Raw genomic sequence first — 18,779 nt, 5'->3', positions numbered from 1 at the left:
CTATTTTGATGACTCATTTTACCACTTTAAGGCAATTGTATGCATGTCATACGCTAACATATTGTAGAATTTGCCCATGTTCTATAGCATAAAACATTGGGCACCTTGTAGTAGCTTGCAATAAGTTGCTTGCTTAGTCCCAAATTGGGCTTTAGTCCATTAACTGAATCGAAAACCCTACCATATAGCATTATTCTAACTTGCGTCTTAATCCATAAATTGTAACAATATTTCTATCATGTTGCGGAGTAAAAATCAAATCGACAACGATTAGATACAAATTGACAACTTCGCTTGATCAAGGCAAATAATTCTTTGCTTTCAAGGAAGCACAAACACTAGTAATTTTTCTCAACCGCGCAAGCTGCAATAGAGGACGGGCAGGTAACCGAGCCAGTTAAACACAAGAAACCAAAATACAAAAACATTGGCAAAATAATAAAAATAAAAATCCAAAGCTACCTTGTTCCAGCTCTGTTTGTCCGGAAGTATTCGAATTCTCAATTTCACCCTCGATCAATTCCATATCTGTACCACATTACTAGGGTAAAATCGTCACTTTAGGTCTTTAATATTCATCGTAGTCTTCGTTCCAAGAACTATTTCTCTCTCTGGCTCTCGATCTAGCCCAACCAAAAACCAAGCGAAGAAGAAAGAGGCGAACTTGGAGTCTCTGCTACTCTCTCAATTCCAATAGAGGTGCACTATTCGTTTCCGGATTTGTTTTGATTTTTCTTTGGATTTGATATTTCTGTATTTTTTTTTTTTTAAATTTTAGAAACTGCAAAATTAGGAGCTGAAGTTATCGATTTGAGCTTTAGCTTGGAGCGAAATGTAGAAAATGTTTAGTAATTTGTTTGATTTTCGGGGTTTGAATGAGAGTTTACTGTGTCAATTGAGCTCTGAATTGAATCGCATGGTGAGTTTTGTGATTTTTACTTTTTTTTAATCTGTGAAGGAAACCAATGTAAAACTGGAATGGAGTCATTAGAAAAGTCTACGCTAATTGAATTAATGTGTTCTTAGGGTTTTGATGTTTCAGTTTTCAAATTCATTTCGTCACAATGGTGGCACCGAAATTTTGGTCTTTGTGCTCCATTGACAGTTAAAGTGATTAGCTTTTAGCCTAGATGCTATATAGTGCGTAAAAGTAGGGATTCTTATATTATGTGACTGCAGAAATATGCACATTTGAGTTGAGCTTAGCTTAAGAGTCGGGTATATTGTAGCGTTGAGTTACTTTGTTGTTTGAGCTACTGAACTTTGGCTATTGACTGAATATTGTGGTTAGTCTGCCTGTAATGGATGGAAGTTTTTGCTGGATGTTGGCTGTATGTTGTGAGTTTGAATGGTGAATTTATTCATTCTGTTACATTGTTTAGTTTTTCTTGAACTAGATGAAAGAGAGTAGAGATGGAATCAAGAGCGACAGACGTGCGAAAAATTCATCAGTTAGCTCACTTCCACTCATCTTGGACATAGACGACTTTAAGGTGGGAAAAAAGAAGAATGAAAATATGAGATTTTTGTAATTTTTGTTTTACAGCTGGGAATTTAGGTAAACTGAGGACTAAAATTCTTTAAACTTGTAGGGTGAATTTTCATTTGATGCATTGTTTGGAAACCTGGTAAATGATCTCCTCCCATCCTTTCAAGAAGATGAAACAGATTCATCTGAGGGTCATAGCAACATCAGCGGGACTGACTCTTTGCCAAATGGACATATGCGAGCTCCGTCAGATGCAACAAGATTTGCGCAGGGAGTGTCTGACCCTTTATTTCCAGAAGTAGATAAGATCTTATCTCTGTTCAAGGATTCTTGTAAGGAGTTGGTTGATCTCCAGACACAGGTATTTCAGGAACAGTGTAAATATGGGACTTCCAAGTTCATTTCCATCTTTTTTTGAAGTTGCTGATTTGCCATTCTTCCTGTTGAAGATTGATGGAAAGCTATTAAATCTTAAGAAGGATGTTTCTGTACAAGATTCTAAGCACCGCAAGACACTTACTGAGGTTAGTTAGCAGGGGCCTTACATTTTATGTTAATATATCTCAAAAATGTTCTTCACACTGCATTCCAAGAAAAGGCAGTGGTCCTTACCAAAGATCTAAAGTTGCAATAGTTTCCACCACATCTTTCTAACTAGGCTGTTATTGTCAGAGCTCATACAATATTTTATCACTGCTTGCATATTGGGGTTGGACTTCATGCACTCTCCAGCAATAACATTGTAGCTCTGTGAATAATGTTTCCCATCTTTAGTGATATGGAAATTATTGCACCTGGCCCTTCACCTGTCTTTATTCAATGAGTATGATATGTGAGGAATTCATGAAACTAAGATAAAATGTTTCTCATTCTAGTCTGATAAAACTGATTGTATACCACTATAACAAGCTTTTTAATGTGGTATTCTACCAATCCTAGTGCAAAAACATTTAAGCTATCTACAAGTTAAGTGAGGATATCTATTCAGTGGTTTCAGTTTCAAGCATTAGATGCATCTGACTTGGATATTGAATTACAAATTTGACTGTATTAGATTACATATTATTTGTCAGCTTGAAAAAGGAGTAGACGGCTTGTTTGGTAGCTTTGCCAGGTTGGATTCACGTATATCAAGTGTTGGACAGACTGCTGCAAAAATAGGAGATCATCTGCAGGTGAAGTTTGTCCTATGCTTGATTGCTAATGGACTGTTTGCTTCCAAAGTTGTAATTGAGATCACTCTAGTACCATTATTTCATTACAGTTTAGTAATTTATGTTTGTAATTATTTGGATTTTCCTTGTCAGAGTGCAGATGCTCAGCGGGAAACTGCTAGTCAATCAATAGAGCTCATAAAGGTAGTCACGGAACATTTGGTCTGTTCTACCCTTTTTTGGTAGTAAGTTAACAGTTAACACAATGTTGCCACTTATTCTTGCAGTACTTGATGGAGTTTAATAGCAGCCCAGGCGATCTAATGGAACTTTCACCTCTATTTTCCGATGACAGTCGTGTTGCAGAGGCTGCTAAAATTGCACAAAAACTGCGTAAGATGACATTATTTTATCAAACAGCTGTTGTTATTTTATTATGGCAAAATATTAAGATCATCTCTCTTTCACTGTCTCTCCCCCTGTTCTGTTCCTCTTTTCTCTGGAAAGGGGAGTAATGGCACTGAGTAGCTGTCATTTGTTTTTAGTTGTGGCCATGATATATGTTTGGGTAGATGAAACCGTAATGAATTTGTATCTAACTCATGCTAGTAGGTTCCATGAACTGAATCAGTGAAGTTTTAACTGTTACTTGTTATTTCCTATGCAATCATATAATATGTAATCTGGTAAGTGGCCATCAAGTTGTGCTGCCTTTTTACCTTATGAGTATATGTAAATATAACATTCCCCCATGAGTGTCTAGCAGCCTATAAAATCGTAGATAAGGCTCATACTGCCAAATAACGTTCAGGGAAATATGCCAATATGTGATAATTACCTTGCTTGCCTCTGTTGATGATAGGGGCATTTGCTGAGGAAGATATTGGAAGAACTGTACCATCGGTCATGGGCAATGCAGCCGCTAGCAGAGGATTAGAAGTTGCAGTTGCTAATCTTCAGGAGTACTGTAACGGTATGATTACATAGACTAGTCTTAAACATGCTATGTCTCATTTCACTGAGTAATTTTGTACCATGGTCTACATGCAATCTTTGAATTCTTTGTGTCCCCACAGCAGTTATTTTCTGGTCTCTAGCCTATTTCTTTCGTTCTTTTTTATTTATTATTATTATTTTATGGTTTCCTTATTCAACAACCCTTCCCGGTATTTTATTAGAAAAAAAAAACCTATGGATGGCTCACCTCTTTAATGATTTCATCAAAAATTTCTGGGATTACAGTTAAAAGTCTTGGTAGGGGAAGCTCTTCGTTCAGTCTCTTACAAACTTTATGGAATATATTTTAATCAAGTTCTTTATTTTTATTTTTCTTTGTTACTATTTTTACCGTAATAGAATTGGAGAACAGACTGCTAGCTCGATTTGATGCCGCATCACAGAGAAGAGATTTGTCTACCATGGCAGAATGTGCTAAAATTTTATCTCAGGTAGACCTAAACTCCATGGCCTAAACACCTAAATATGCCTAGTATATAGAATGCGCTAAACATGTACCATCGTATTTAGCATTGAACTCCTAAACATATATTGTAAAAAAAAAATTAAAAAAAAAAATCCTAAACATATGGCCTTTCTCTCTCTCTCTCTCTCTCTCTCTCTCTCTCTCTCTCTCTCTATCTATCTCTCACACACACACCCACACATAAAACCAAATGTCACAGTGAATGAGATTTGGTCTAAGGATTTTATTCATTTCATGAATCCATTTTCCTTATATTGTTAATTTATATTGCGATGCAGTTTAACAGGGGAACTAGTGCCATGCAACATTATGTGGCAACACGTCCAATGTTTATTGATGTGGAAGTCATGAATGCAGATACCAGATTGGTTCTTGGTGACGAGGGTTCCCAGGCTAGTCCTAGCAATGTTTCTCGTGGACTTTCTTCCTTGTACAAAGAAATCACAGGTTAAAGAATGTCATTGATTGAAATCGAGAGGTGGAATTCTTCAATATATTTGTTATATTTTTGTTTCTTTTGCAGATACTGTACGGAAGGAAGCAGCAACAATTATGGCTGTATTCCCTTCTCCTAATGAAGTTATGTCAATCTTAGTCCAGGTACCATGCAGGACCCCTTCTATTTTATATTTCTTCTCCATTTTCAGCTCCATGTTTTTAATATTCTGTTTTTTGGTGCAGCGAGTTTTAGAGCAGAGAATTACAGCTTTATTGGACAAATTATTGGTAAAACCATCTCTCGTGAACCTACCTCCTATGGAAGAAGGGGGCCTTCTATTAGTGAGTAAAACTACTTGGGCAGTTCCTTCCTTGCTTACAAAATGTTCGTGTAGTTCTTCATTTTACTTATTTTTTTACCTGTGACTGCAGTATCTTAGAATGCTAGCGGTGGCATATGAGAAGACGCAAGATCTTGCTAAGGACCTGCGAGCCGTGGGATGTGGTGACTTGGATGTCGAGGGTAATGAATTAACCTTTTGCGGTCTCTCTATAAGTGGATTTGCTTCTCATGGGAATACTAGTGTGGATATTATGGTGATGGTGAATGAAGGGTCATGATGTCGACAATGTTTTTTACCAGCTGAAAAAATAAAAAAGACAAAACAAAGCAAAAACAAAAAGGGAAAAAGAGCAAGTGTTTGGGAAATAGGCATTACCTCAAGATGCCAGGGTTTTTTAGGAATTTACATGTCTACTTTTGCTGTGGTTAGGGGCAGCGGGGTTCTAATTTGATGGTTCTGTATTGGGGTTCCTGTACCTCAAATGAACCTGCCTTTTGCCTTTTTTCTTCCAAAAAATTTCTATGTTTAATTTTAATAAAAAGATCAGAAATCACATTATGTAACAAATTCTAGTCTCACGGCTGACAAATTTTAACTAGCCGGTTCTTACAAAATAGGAATATTAGCATTTTTAGTTACTATTCATATTTGCTTTGGTTCAATGAAACTGCTTTTTTCTACTTATCAACTATGGGATCTTCATAGAAACTTTATCTGATGTTTCAGGCCTCACAGAGTCTTTGTTTTCTGCTCACAAGGATGGATATCCTGAACATGAGCAGGCCTCTCTTAAACAACTATATCAAGCTAAGGTTTGCATCAAATGCATTATTATTCAATCAAGCTCCAGCTATCATTCTGTGTTGGTAACAATGATTAACATGTATATGCTGCGCAGATGGCAGAACTACGCGCTGAAAGCCAGCAGACATCTGAATCAAGTGGAACAATCGGGCGCTCAAAAGGGGCAGCAGTAGCATCTTCCAACCAGCAAATATCTGTCACTGTTGTGACAGAGTTTGTTCGTTGGAATGAAGAAGCAATTACCAGATGCACTCTGTTCTCATCCCAAGTAATATCTGTTCTTGCACTATATACATTTTCTACTCAGGAGTTTTAAATACGTATCTGATAATCTGATTCACTTGGGATTGAGGAAATTATTTGCTCAGTATCTTCTAAAGTTATTATATATATATATATATATTTTTTTTTTCCCAAGTTTTCTTTTGAATGTTTGCCATTGTTGTCTAGTATTTTCTCTGTTCTCCTCTATGTGGGTTGGTGTTTACACTTCAACTCTTTATTATATCTCATTAACATGCATTCATAAAGTTACTTTGTTTAACTTGAAATTGGAGATTCTTATGAGGTATCTTAAATACCTATATTCATAGAAAATGACTTCAAGGACACAGGTATCATTCCCCTGTGGATGAGTGGGAAATTCACCTGCATGGGTGCATACATGTTATAGCAGATTGTTAAGTATGAAATTTTGACATGCCTCATAAAACTGATTGGGAGATGGGCAATATAATATGAACGGTGGTTAAACAATATATTACTCTGCTCTTTTAGGTATACATTTAGGGTTTCAATTATTCTAGATTTTTATGTTGCAGATATATTACTAGTTTTTTCATTTTTATTCTTTATAGATTTATATAATATAATTTTTTTCCCCTTCAGCCTGCAACCCTTGCAGCAAATGTAAAATTGGTGTTCACTTCCCTCCTAGGCCAAGTAAGTTGGTTGCTCATTAAAATAACATACACATTGAGGATTTTTTATTTAAATGAAATTCATGATATTCTTTTTCTTTCCTTTATAGGTCAGTAAATATATAACAGAAGGTCTTGAACGAGCAAGAGACAGCTTGACTGAAGCTGCATCTTTAAGGGAAAGATTTGTATTGGGTACTAGTATGAGTAGAAGGGTGGCTGCTGCAGCTGCTTCTGCTGTACGTACCTGATCATACTTTTTGATGCATTCTAAATTGTGAACTATAGAATACTTGATTCAACTAAATGCACAGTTTTTCCAATACGGTAGACTAAGGAATATGAATGGCTGATGTGTAGGCAGAAGCTGCTGCTGCTGCTGGTGAAAGCAGTTTCAGATCTTTCATGGTTGCTGTACAACGTTGTGGTAGCAGTGTGGCTATAGTTCAGCAAGTATGTTGGCCATTTGCCATTGTCTAAATGTGTATATGTTGTTCTTGATGGAATGACCTGATATGTTTTGAGCACTTAAATTGATTGGGATTTTACTCGTCAGTATTTTTCAAATTCTATCTCTCGGCTTCTACTCCCTGTTGATGGAGCGCATGCTGCTTCATGTGAAGAAATGGCAACAGCTATGTCAAGTGCGGAGGGTGCTGCATATAAAGGGCTTCAACAATGTATTGAAACTGTGATGGCTGAGGTCAGTTACTAAATTTTTGACCTACTATGTAGCTTGTAGATTGGTTAATGATTCCACCTTTTAGTAACAATTAAGTATAGTCATGACTTGGCTTCTTGGTGGCTGCTGGGTTATATGTATGTGGGTCCTGTATGTGCATCTTCTCACTCTGTCATTTGCCCAATGTTCTAATGTTTTTCATTTGAAACCCCTGCTATTCAGGTGGAGCGATTACTTTCTTCTGAACAGAAGGCAACAGATTACAGATCACCAGAAGATGGATTTGCTCCTGATCATCGGCCGACAAATGCCTGCACGAGGTTACAATCAATGAATAATTAAAGCCTGCATTTTTAGGACTTCTGCAAAATGAGTCGTTTGATCTCTTTTTATTTTTTTTATTTTATTTTTTATACTTTTTAAATGGAGATGGAGCTTGGCATGAACGAAAACCAGAGATTTAGGAAGTTAACAGTAAGCTCTGTAGTCCACAATTTGACACCTGCATTTAGCTGTCTGTCTGATGTTTTTGATTTTTTTTTTTTTTTTGGGGTCAAACTATTGAACTGTCTTTATGGGATATTTAGTGGCATGTATGCTAATTTCTCAACCAGTTCTACAATAATTAATGATCAGCCAACTATATAGGGGCTTCTCTCATTCTTCCTTTCCCTTGCAAGAGTATCCTGTATACTGGATTAGTAATTGCTTCCATTTTTGGACTATTCAAACAAGAATTTCTTGGTCGATACCAACTGAACTGGATAGGTTTACAATTCAGGATCATAATTCTGGTTCGTGACCACATCATTTTAACGAGCGAGTTTTTTTAATTTTTTAATTTTTTATATATATATATTTTTTATCCTTGTTCTTTCTTTTCTAATGTGTTTATATGTTACCCTGATCAATAAAATGATTGCTGTTGATAATGTGTTTCTTTTCTTTTGGCTAGAGTTGTAGCTTATCTTTCCCGTATACTAGAATCTGCATTCTCAGCACTTGAGGGTCTTAACAAGCAAGCATTTTTGACTGAATTAGTAAGTACTTGCTGTCTCTCCTGATGGTTTTTATGTGTTGCGGTCGCTGAGTTAGAACTAGACTTGATTATTGTAGAATAGCGGGCAAGTGCACAACTCACTGTGCAATTGCTTGTTTGCATATAATTGCAAGGGCATGAATACAACGATGAATGCTTTCAACTGGCTTGATACAATGATAAATTTGTATCAACATTTCTAGCGGACAAAAGTGCATAATGCTTGCATGATACAAGGCCTTTAACACTATCTGCAGCAACTGCTGGATGACTTGGATCAATTAAGATATAAGTCATAGATGATATTTTTCATTTTCGTCACACCTGTATTTTAGTTCATGTGATTTTAACTTGATATCTTTGGGCTGAATAGGGGTTAGGCATTTTGAATAAAGATGGTTATGATGACACCAACACATTTGAACTTAAATTATGTTGAATGTTTGCCAGGGAAATCGCTTGCATAAAGGGCTACTAACACATTGGCAGAAGTTCACTTTCAATCCCAGGTAAATGGACTTTCTCATGATTCTTGACCTGCGAAACTAGTTCAGTTGAATGTTCACATTAATTGATGAGTTCAATTTGTTTCCCTTTCTCAGTGGAGGATTACGGCTGAAGCGTGACATAACTGAATATGGAGAATTTGTGCGCAGTTTTAATGCTCCTTCTGTTGATGAAAAATTTGAATTGCTTGGCATGTGAGTTTCCTTGAAATTGCTGTATTTCCAGTTCCACCCATTTTGGTTTTTGAACATGAATGTATGATGAGCTTTCATCTGCAGAATGGCCAATGTCTTTATTGTTGCTCCTGAAAGTCTCTCAACTCTGTTTGAGGGTACCCCCAGTATACGGAAAGATGCACAGAGGTAACACACTTCACTCTTAAAAAAAAGTGTAGACCACACACATATTGAAGCTCAGTTTATCTTCCCATTAAAGACGATGAATAATTTGCAGTTGATTGAAGAATTTTCCAAATTTCTCTTTTTTCAAAACATGGTGATAAGCATGAAGCTTTATTTCTTAATGATGTCTCGTCTTTTTTTTTTTTTTTCAGAAAATAATCCATTTGTTCTGATACAATTTTGATTTGGATACTAAATCAGGTTTATTGAGCTTAGAGATGACTACAAGAGTGCAAAACTTGCTGCCAGACTTAGTTCCTTGTGGGCAAGCTCAGGTTGATTCAGGAGCTGTATGTTGACTAAATATGACCTCCCAATGTTGTGTGGCATCAAGTTGCTCCAGAGATGAGGAAACTGACACACCGAGTTGAAATTATTTGGAGGCACAGACATCAAGCAGGGGAACCGGTTTAAATTGCATTATTGGTCTGGTTAAAGAGCTGATCTTTGGACAGATCATTGAACTGCATATTGTTTCTCTTTTCCATTTTGTTGAGTGTATATTTTGAAGGTACAAATAGGAGGACCTGGAAGACTCGTTTTTAGGTCTCTAATTTATTTGCTAGGGTTGCAAGTTTCATTCGATGATTTGATGGTTTTTGCCCTTTTGTAAATGGTACCAGTGATGAATTTGTTGCACAGAGTTGTGTTGCTTGATTGCAGTCCGAATAGTATTATTCTGAAATCACTAGTTTGTTCCTTGCACTGCTTTGTGGAGGAAGTCATTGGGAACGGCATTACGGTATTAGCGTTCCATGTGCATTCATGCATCAATTTTTTGTCTTGCACATTACCTCTTAAATTTTACATATATGTAGCAACGTAAAAGGTTAAGCCAAAAATAGATTGGATAATAACTTAATAATTGTTAAAAAAATATGTATGTAACAGACTAACATCCAGGTAATTACTAATTAGTTACGATCCAGGTAACAGACTAACAGGTCATCAATCTGGACCTTCAATTATAGACCACCTTTATATTGAGTGTAGTGTTTATATGTCAAGACAGTTTTTTTAGATATTGTAAGGAATAAATGCATTTCAGTCATATATATTAAATCTAAATTGTGAGATTATAACAACTTTAAATGTGCAACTTAACCTCAGTTGTTAGATGCACTTGTCCCTTACAGTCCCTCAAAAGTGAGAAGGGATTCAAAGCACCGACATGCACTTACACAAAGAGGAATGCATAACTGAATAACGTCAAGTCCACTTTTTAGTTATTAAAAAAAAAAAAAAAGTAAACTTCAAATGTCATGAACTCAGATCACCGAATAAATACTAGGTCACTTACACTGGGGGTGTATAGGCAAATTTTTGCTAAAAATTCTCTTTGAGAGTTTTCATTCATCACATTTCTGAACCAAACCTGTGATTTTTTCCCCCCAGAAATTCACGTGGTTTGCACGTGCTTCGGAGACGGGCGAAAATATATTACCGTGTTCTCAAATGTCAAATTCTCTCAAAATGTTTTTCCCTCCCCTTCCATCGCCTTCCCGCTCACGATTTCAAAATCCGCTCCATTTTCCCGACAAAAAAAAATCCCGAAAACCCAGAAGCAGACCTGATGGCGGAACCAGAGAGAGAGCCGTAGACCTCCCCACAGCGATATGACCAATTCCAACACCGCCTTCGCCAAAACCATCTGCTCCATCTGCTACGAAGACCTCAACCCCGTCTCCGAGGATCTCCAATCCATCTCCCTCTGCGGCCACGTCTTCCACGAGCTCTGGTAACATCTCTTCCACATCATCAAATCTTCTCCCTTCGTCATCGAATCGTTAATTTTCAGTACTGAATTTTCGGATTTTTTCTTCTTTCTTTTCTGTCTGTAAAACCCTAGTTTGCAGCAGTGGTTCGAGTACTCGTCGAACAACAAGTGTAGTTGCCCGGTGTGCAAGCAGAGCTGCAAGGCGAGCGATGCCGGCCGGCTTTATTTCCAGTCGGTGGATCCGAGTAGCACTCAGCGACCGGTTGTTGAGTGTGAGGACGAGGACGCCGCGGCATTGCGCCAAGAGGTGCAGAGGTTGGAGTCCAAGACGATTGTGCTTACTTCGGCATTGGACCGGCAGGGGCAGAGTCTCAAGGATCTCACCGACGAGGTATTGGATTCTCATTATGCTGGGGGTTAGGATTTTTGAGAAATTTTGATTTCAATTTTTTTTGTGTGCCATTGCTGATGTTATTGATAGATCACACATTAGGGGTTTTCGTTTTACTCTCTTGATCTGTGGAATTTCCGAATTTGAGCTGGAAGGCAGAAAAGGGTTGAAATTGTGGTTTCTTGAATGTTTTTTGTATAGGAAATGGGAACCTCTAATATGATGGGAACCTCTAATATGAGCTGAGACTTAACTGTTAAAATCAAGTGGAAGGTCATATAACAATATTCTTTAAGATTGAAGCATCTTGCTTTTCCTTCATGTGGCTCTTACTTGGGCAGCAATTTTCTTTTTCAGCTTTGTTTGTGCAAGGAGCAGGCAAAGAAAGAAGTAGCATCAAAGAATGATGCAGTGGCATCAAAGAATGAAGCCTTGAAACAACAAGCATCCATGGAACGGATGCTTCGTATGAAATCTGGGGTGAATTGTCAATTGTGGTTCTTTACTTGTATTATGAAATACTGTAGATCAAGTTATGAAGAAGGAAAATCTTATGAAGTTTTTTGTCATCTTTTCATAGGAGCTTGATAAGGTAACTATGGAGTGCTTGAGGTTGCAAGAAAAGAATATGAAATTGGCCAAGGAGCTTGCAGCATTCAAATTGTGAGTGCTTTTGCGTTATTAGTTATTTCGGTTGTGTATACTGAAGAATTTGAATGTAACATTTACCTGAAGGCTATTACCCAAGCCCCAACAGCTATTGTAATCAGATTAATCTCTCAATTATCTGTTTCTTTTCCACCCCTAACATAGCTACATGGATTTAACTGTAGGGTATCTGACTTTGATCTAAAAGAAGAGGATGTCTTAAACTATGCAGCTCTTGGTAATGGGGTGAACAACAAAGAATCGATAGATAGCCTAAAAAAGTCCTTGTTGTCGCGTGAAAGGTTAGCCATATGACCTTCAAACTTTATATAGATATATCATTTTTTTTGTGTGGATGAAGCAACCTGTTTAACTTGTGTTTGAGTTATCGTATCTCAAATATAACTTAAGCAGTTATTGCCTACTCATTTCACTCTTGTATACCTTTATTTTTTTTCCCTCAAGTTTGATGTTGGTTTCTGTGTACACATACTTCTAATAGGGTTTACCAGGTCCATGCCAAAAAAATGACGGCTAGATACAATGAATTGATGAAAAAGCACAGAGATCTGGCACATGAAAAGGCTCGTTCTAGTGAAGAACTAGAGAAGGCTAAAGAAAAGATGAATACATTAAAGGTGAGTTTTGTGATGAGATCATCTAAAGTAACTCTCGTATAGATGAGTGAATCCTGATTAGTGATTTTGTGCCCTTTATCAGACAAGGGTACAAGAATTGGAGAGTGCGGTTGAAGTCAAGGACAATGAAGTTTTGAGGGCTTTAAAAGCTTCAAGGGAAACTCGAGGGCAAAGAGTTATTCAGAATAATGTTAGTTGTAAATCTGATTCTGTATCCGTCAACAATTCATCAGAAGATCAAAGCAAACAGTTTGCTCCAATGCATAAATTTGATAGGATAGGAAGCTTGCCAAATGATCTACTGTGCCAGACAGTACACTTCAATTTCATTAGCCCTATGGATGCAAATTCTACTAAAGATGGTACAAGTACCAGTGCTGATGATGAAGAAAGAGATCCCTACTCCTTAATTGATGATGATGCTTCAAAATTTTCCACAACTAGACATGAACTTTCAAATGCCAATGTGAAAAACCCACTCTGTGAGCATAGAACTAGCCAGAAGTCTAGTATGTTGAGACCAGGGGCTGCTTCTGATTCAATCAATGAAACTTCAGTCTGTAGACTAAGAAATCTGGACGAGCCTTTGGGCTCAATAACTGGTAAAATGACTCATATTTCCAAGTCTCCTGCTGCTGATGTTGTGATTCTTGATGATGTAGAAGAAGTCTCCCCGGTGCTTAACATTATACAGGAATCTCCCATCACACAAGCACTTCCCAGACAAGGTATATCACTGATGCATATTGTCAATTGAGTTTGATTCCTTCACGTACAGATGAGTTACATTAACCTGAATAACATTACCAGATAAAATTTTAACTTTGATTTTGAGTTCCTCTCTTAAAATGCAGGGGTTGCAGGCTCTTCTGGTGGCTTGCTTGGTCTTGATGGAGCAAACAGGTTGGGAAAATGGTGCAAGCAGACTGTAAACAATGGATCTGTAACAAGGCAAGACTCAACGGCAAATAAAAGTGATTTGATTGCTGTAGGAACTGACGGAAGAGGTGGAAGAATCAAAGTTCTGAGATCTCATAATCAATCAACATTGGTGAGGTCATCAAGTGTTATTTGTTTTATTCTGGTCCAAAATGCTTTATCAGATTGGTAGTAGCTAACTGCATATAAAAGTTTATTTTTGTAGTTCTAATCACAGTTCTTTTCTAATAAGTCATTTGATTGTTTTTGCTCATATTTACTTGGAACCAGGAAAATTTGCTTGTAATGAAATTTTAATGTTATAGTGGTATATCTTTTACCAATGTTTCAGGTGCTAAGCATGTAAGCATTGTTTTTTTATTATTGCAGGATAGTAAGTCAAATTCACGGGGACCAAAGAGATGCAAATATGGAGCTAAGACAAATAGACTGCAGTCCCAAGGGTGCTTGCAAATGGAACACTTCTTCGGAAGATCTGGTCAATAATCAAAGTGTTTAGAGGTGTGCATATTATATATCTGCAAGATTGTAATGCTCTAGTTTCTAGGATTTATTAGAGCCAAGAAGAGAGAAAAAAAAAAGTTCAGTTGTTATGCCCCAACCAACGTATGCTAAGAGACTATCAAATGGAAGAAGCTGATGGCATTTTTTGTACTTCCTGCTTTTGAACTTTGAGTTTTGCTAGTTCTGATTTTTGTCTTAATTCCCCCCTCCGTCTTCTTGAAGAAAATCATGTTTCTTATTAGGCTCGCCTTGCTATCCTAGTAGTTAGCCTAAACAGAACCTATTCAGGTTTCCAGAAAGCCATTTATCATGAATCTTTCTTTGGATCTGGTATTATTGCTTAGTGTTGAAGTTAAGGCCAAACAAATTTCTTGAACTATTGCAAATGGAATTCTTCTGTTGAAAATGGACTTTGTCTTGCATCCTTCCAGTTGGTGAAGTGAATGTGATAGATTTTGGTCAGAACAACTCAGAAAAGGGAGCTTTGTACATCAAGTAATAAGTAGCTGATGGAATCACCTTTCTTCTGTTGTAACCCCGCGTCTTCCTGTAGATGTTGAGACTTCTAGCTTCATGTAAGAATGATGATTGATGAATACTTTTCATTATGTCTTATGATCGAATTCGTGAATTATGATTTGAAGATTACAGTGTAGCACTTGCTGACTTGCTGTCTGCATGCTGGCTAATGATGTAAGTAATGATGCAATTACCCACAAGTGATTTACATGCTTAAAGCATGATGCTTTGGTATACTATTTTATCATATGCTTTGCGCACCAGTTTTGAAGTTTCTTTAGGCAGGCCTAATTGTCATGGTTGTGTTTCTTACATACCTCGATTCTTTTTAATTTCCTCTAGGAGAGGAATGGATATATTCAAATTCAACTTCGAAGACTACAATTTAGAGTTGTTATATTTTGCTTATATTAGATGGTTGGAAAATATTGCTAGGTCCAACAGGATTAGTAAACGGGCAGAATTCAGTCTTTTGGGCGAGTTTGATCCAAAAAGGCACGTTCGTTCTGGATTTTTGACCGGAAAAATGTCATGCTTGACACGAGCTTTTTGGTAATTGAAGAGAACCTAGCTAGTTGGTTTCATAAATTAGAAATTGGGTAATTAAAATAACTAATACTTCATCTTTGTTCTTCCAACTTATCATATTATTCTAAAATTGTAAGGTATGTTTGGATACAACTTCGGACTTATTATTATTTTTCTGAGAAGAGAGACAACTTCATTAGATGCCAACTAGCTAGTGTAGCTTTTCTGTTTCTTTTCAACAACTGATAGATAATGGCAAGTCCAAGATTGATGTTGAAACGCTACTCTTCATTTAGAGTTTTGCCTTACTGAGTTTTAGTGACGCAGTCGGAAGTAATCTGGGTTTAAAAGCGATAAACCCTAAAAGATATAGTTCTGGAATCCACCAGAGAAAGAGAGAAAAATCTCTAATTTTTATTAAATTTGATATGATAAACTGATCCTAATACAAAACATGATGGTGCTTATATAGGCATCCAAGACCTAAAATCATAATCTAACAAGAAATCCTAAAGAATCCAAATTTAAAAAGAAACTAAAACCTAAAATAAAAGAATTCTAAAACAAATGTAAAACTAGCCTAAAAATATTAAATCCCGAATCGGATAATTAAAACGACATATTTTGACCTAAATCCGTTAGGGCTCACTAAAGTAAGTCTTGAAGATCTCGTCGTTCCTATTCTGAAAATGTATCATGCGTCTCAAATGGACATTCTAGCCAAATTTTACTCCAATCTGATTCACAATCCAGAACCTGACTTTTCGCACGAGAAACCCGAAAAATCCAAAACCAAATTTTCTTGGATATTGCAACGGCTAGTAACCTCAATATGTGTGAATTACCTATTTTCCAATCACTCTTCTTGATTCCACGCCGCTTCTTTATTTTTCTAGTTTTCCGGCTAAACCAGACCCATTCTCGTCCTACCTCATTCCCCTCCACTATGAAAGAATTCGCCCTCGAGTTCCTCTTTAATAAAGAACAAGAATAGGTAGATAAAAAACCTGAGAAAAAATTAGACAATTGAACCTGTGGATTATTGGCCTGATCCTCTGCAAATTTTGATGGCACAATCATGAACCCAACCCCAAAGATGAGTCTATCATATGCATTTTGGCTCTCATACACAACCTTAGTAGATTCATCTCGGCTCTCAAGGTTGCATTCTTGAATGATATCTAGTTCTGAGTGATTTATTTCAGGCTCCAAGACTTCTTCATTATTAATAACCATGTCTACATGAACAATTTCATCTTTAACCTCTTCTTGGTCATGACGGATGATTTCTTGTGGAGCATCTTCCATTAGAAATTCTTCTGACTTTTCTTCAGATAAACTATTAATCTCAACGGGCAAAGAAAACTCTTTGGACTTTAACTTCTTCTCAAAAACCTTAGGAGAGTAATTGTTCATCAAAAAATCTCTAGGCAAAAATTTTTCGTCTAGAAAGCCATTTGCCTTTATTTCTAGATAAGAATAAGTGAAGACAATACATGTTTTCACTTCTTCTAATCATTTGTGGGCATTCGGTTTGTCAATCCCCATGTTATTTGTTTAGGAACATCTAGGTTTTTAGAAATAAGAGTGCATTTTATTTTCTTACCTTTACATTTGAGTTTAAATGAGTTGTCGCTTACACTTATATCCGATATTATACATTCGGCCAATAGAAAAAATCATTATTTTCAAAACTAACTAGTTGATGCGTGTAATGTATGGAAATTATTCTATGTTCATTTATGTTGGTGCAAGTGCACAGCGGTGCACTGAATAATCTCTCTGTAATGTAAATTAGAAGATAATGTGTCAATTTTTATGAAAGACACGTTTTGTTTTCTATCATGGATTGATAAGAGCTCATTTCACTTAGAAGTGCTTATCTAACTTTAATTGGCATGCTGTTCAAGAAATTTATGGAATTGTTTCTCACCTTACAAATCACAGATGTCAAGAAATGTAGGGATCTAACTTTTTTTTCTAATCAGAAAACACAAAATTAGAAACAATGTCAATTGTGCAGTTAGTGGAAGACAACCAGACTTAGCGGGTCCAAGTGAAACCCTTCACTTCCAAAAAAAAAGTGCAACTCAGATGACAATTTCTTTGGCAGACCATGATAGCAAGCAAGTCTTAATTTGCCACCGTAAATAATTGGTGTCTATATATTTGACTGACAAGTTTTCAGATCAGTACCCTCTTTTGTTTTTTTGGGTTACAATCAAATCCTAAAAGGCTTTTCTCTTATGTATACACAATTACAAATAATCTTATACAATGACGATTTCATGTGAGTCCAACGATAACAAGGATTTGGAATCAAACAGTCCTTATCGATGGATTTACCCTTTTTTCGTGATTTTAGACCACTCTAGTCTATGCTTTCAACCTTTGAAGTTAGAAATCAACGGCCTCTGCAACTTCCTGGAACCAGTTCAAGCCTTAGAGGTCATCTGGGCTGCCGGCCACACCTCTCCTATTTTCTCTGCCATGAAACATACTGAAAATTCCGTTGACAATATTTAGTTGTGTATCGGATGTATGTTTTGTTGTTATTTCATTCGTTGCTTAAGGATTAGGATTCAATTCCAAAGTTTTCGGATATGACCAAATAATCAACTTCGTATTAACATTGATCATGTGTAAAACAATAGTTGGCCGGATACACATTGCATGTTGATTATGATAAAGTAATCTGAGGTTCACATCCAAAACTAATTAACAATAGATGGAGTGGCTCAAACTTTTATAAACCCATAGGCAATGTCCCATTTTTTTCATATAAAATATATATATATTCTCAACACGCCCTCTCACGTGTGGCGAATTTTCAAGGCATATACATGGAGAACTTTGGATGATGTGAAGTCCGTGTAGACGTGAGGTATGCACACGTGGGAAAATCCGCACTGATACCATGATAAAGTAATATGAGGTTCACATCCAAAACTGATTGACAATGGATGGAGTGGCTCAAACTTTTAGAGCATCTTTAGCAATGCTAGATATTTTTGAGTCAAATTTGAGCCAAAATAGCTAAAAAATCATTTTGGTTAGCCATTTTAGAAATACGTCTGTATCATTACTCTCTATTTTAGCTAGTTTTGAATTTATATTATTTTTTAAATAAAGATTCAATAGTTTAAATGTATTTACAAACTACATAAAATAACTCAAAATGAATGTTTTAAATTATAGAGAGCCTTATCTCGCTCTCTATATTTAGGAGCGAGATAGCTAAAAGTTATCATAGAGATCCACTTAGGAGTCTGGTGCAGCTGCAAAAATAGATAAAAAGCTAAACATGCAGTCCAAAATAGCTAAGGAATCAAAGTAGAGAATCTGCTAAAGATGCTCTTAAACTCATAGACAATGTCAAATTTTTCTCATGTACTTCTGAACAAATATTTCTCACGTACTTCTCAACAGATTCGTGGTCAATTGATCGCCCAAAAGTCCTCAAGTTAATGGGAAACCGTAAAATCTGATCCCACCCACTTTTCTGTGTGAGATTAATGTTGATTGCATGGGATTCTCAAAAGGCAAAAAAGGAAAATAATCATAAAAGGGAAAGAGTTAGAAGTTACCTGTAAATCAATTACAAGTACCAGTAGTACAGATTACTTTTTTTTTA

The 18,779-nt window shown here is 36.5% G+C and overlaps 2 protein-coding genes across 3 annotated transcripts; both read left to right on the top strand.

The window, feature by feature from the left end:
- The first annotated feature begins 548 nt into the window (after positions 1-548).
- Positions 549-9,988, top strand: LOC112181803 (exocyst complex component SEC10b). 2 transcript variants are annotated; one of them, XM_024320204.2, is made up of 25 exons: positions 549-699; positions 1,398-1,493; positions 1,593-1,850; positions 1,939-2,013; positions 2,563-2,664; positions 2,797-2,847; positions 2,931-3,036; positions 3,506-3,616; positions 4,000-4,091; positions 4,405-4,573; positions 4,650-4,726; positions 4,808-4,906; positions 4,997-5,087; positions 5,635-5,720; positions 5,807-5,980; positions 6,601-6,654; positions 6,743-6,871; positions 6,993-7,085; positions 7,189-7,335; positions 7,537-7,634; positions 8,270-8,354; positions 8,804-8,862; positions 8,956-9,054; positions 9,139-9,222; positions 9,463-9,988. In XM_024320204.2, exons 2-25 carry the CDS (start codon positions 1,398-1,400, stop codon positions 9,539-9,541), a joined length of 2,514 nt encoding a protein of 837 aa, XP_024175972.1. In that variant the 5' UTR covers positions 549-699; the 3' UTR covers positions 9,542-9,988. The 2 variants fall into 2 exon arrangements, with proteins under 2 accessions (XP_024175972.1, XP_040365395.1); XM_040509461.1 differs by having other exon boundaries at positions 612-699; positions 1,384-1,493.
- A 794-nt stretch (positions 9,989-10,782) lies between these two features.
- LOC112181804 lies at positions 10,783-14,823 on the top strand. The gene is made up of 9 exons (XM_024320206.2): positions 10,783-10,999; positions 11,111-11,369; positions 11,727-11,849; positions 11,950-12,032; positions 12,203-12,319; positions 12,520-12,655; positions 12,738-13,383; positions 13,510-13,706; positions 13,964-14,823. Exons 1-9 carry the CDS (start codon positions 10,878-10,880, stop codon positions 14,078-14,080), a joined length of 1,800 nt encoding a protein of 599 aa, XP_024175974.1. The 5' UTR covers positions 10,783-10,877; the 3' UTR covers positions 14,081-14,823.
- The last annotated feature ends 3,956 nt before the right edge of the window (positions 14,824-18,779 follow it).

The sequence above is a fragment of the Rosa chinensis genome, chromosome 1 (genome assembly GCF_002994745.2).
Source record: "Rosa chinensis cultivar Old Blush chromosome 1, RchiOBHm-V2, whole genome shotgun sequence".
NCBI classification, from domain to species: Eukaryota; Viridiplantae; Streptophyta; class Magnoliopsida; order Rosales; family Rosaceae; genus Rosa; species Rosa chinensis.
Note: the sequence above shows the minus strand (reverse complement) of the source record. Positions and strands in the feature narration are given on the sequence as shown.

Excerpts from the sequence above, each read along its gene's own strand:
- LOC112181804 (XM_024320206.2), top strand. The coding sequence starts at position 10,878 with ATGACCAATTCCAACACCGCCTTCGCCAAAACCATCTGCTCCATCTGC. Across the intron at positions 11,000-11,110 it reads CACGTCTTCCACGAGCTCTG|TTTGCAGCAGTGGTTCGAGT; the intron begins GTAACATCTCTT and ends GTAAAACCCTAG. Across the intron at positions 13,707-13,963 it reads CTCATAATCAATCAACATTG|GATAGTAAGTCAAATTCACG; the intron begins GTGAGGTCATCA and ends TTATTATTGCAG.
- LOC112181803 (XM_024320204.2), top strand. The coding sequence starts at position 1,398 with ATGAAAGAGAGTAGAGATGGAATCAAGAGCGACAGACGTGCGAAAAAT. Across the intron at positions 1,851-1,938 it reads TGGTTGATCTCCAGACACAG|ATTGATGGAAAGCTATTAAA; the intron begins GTATTTCAGGAA and ends TTCCTGTTGAAG. Across the intron at positions 4,092-4,404 it reads GTGCTAAAATTTTATCTCAG|TTTAACAGGGGAACTAGTGC; the intron begins GTAGACCTAAAC and ends ATTGCGATGCAG.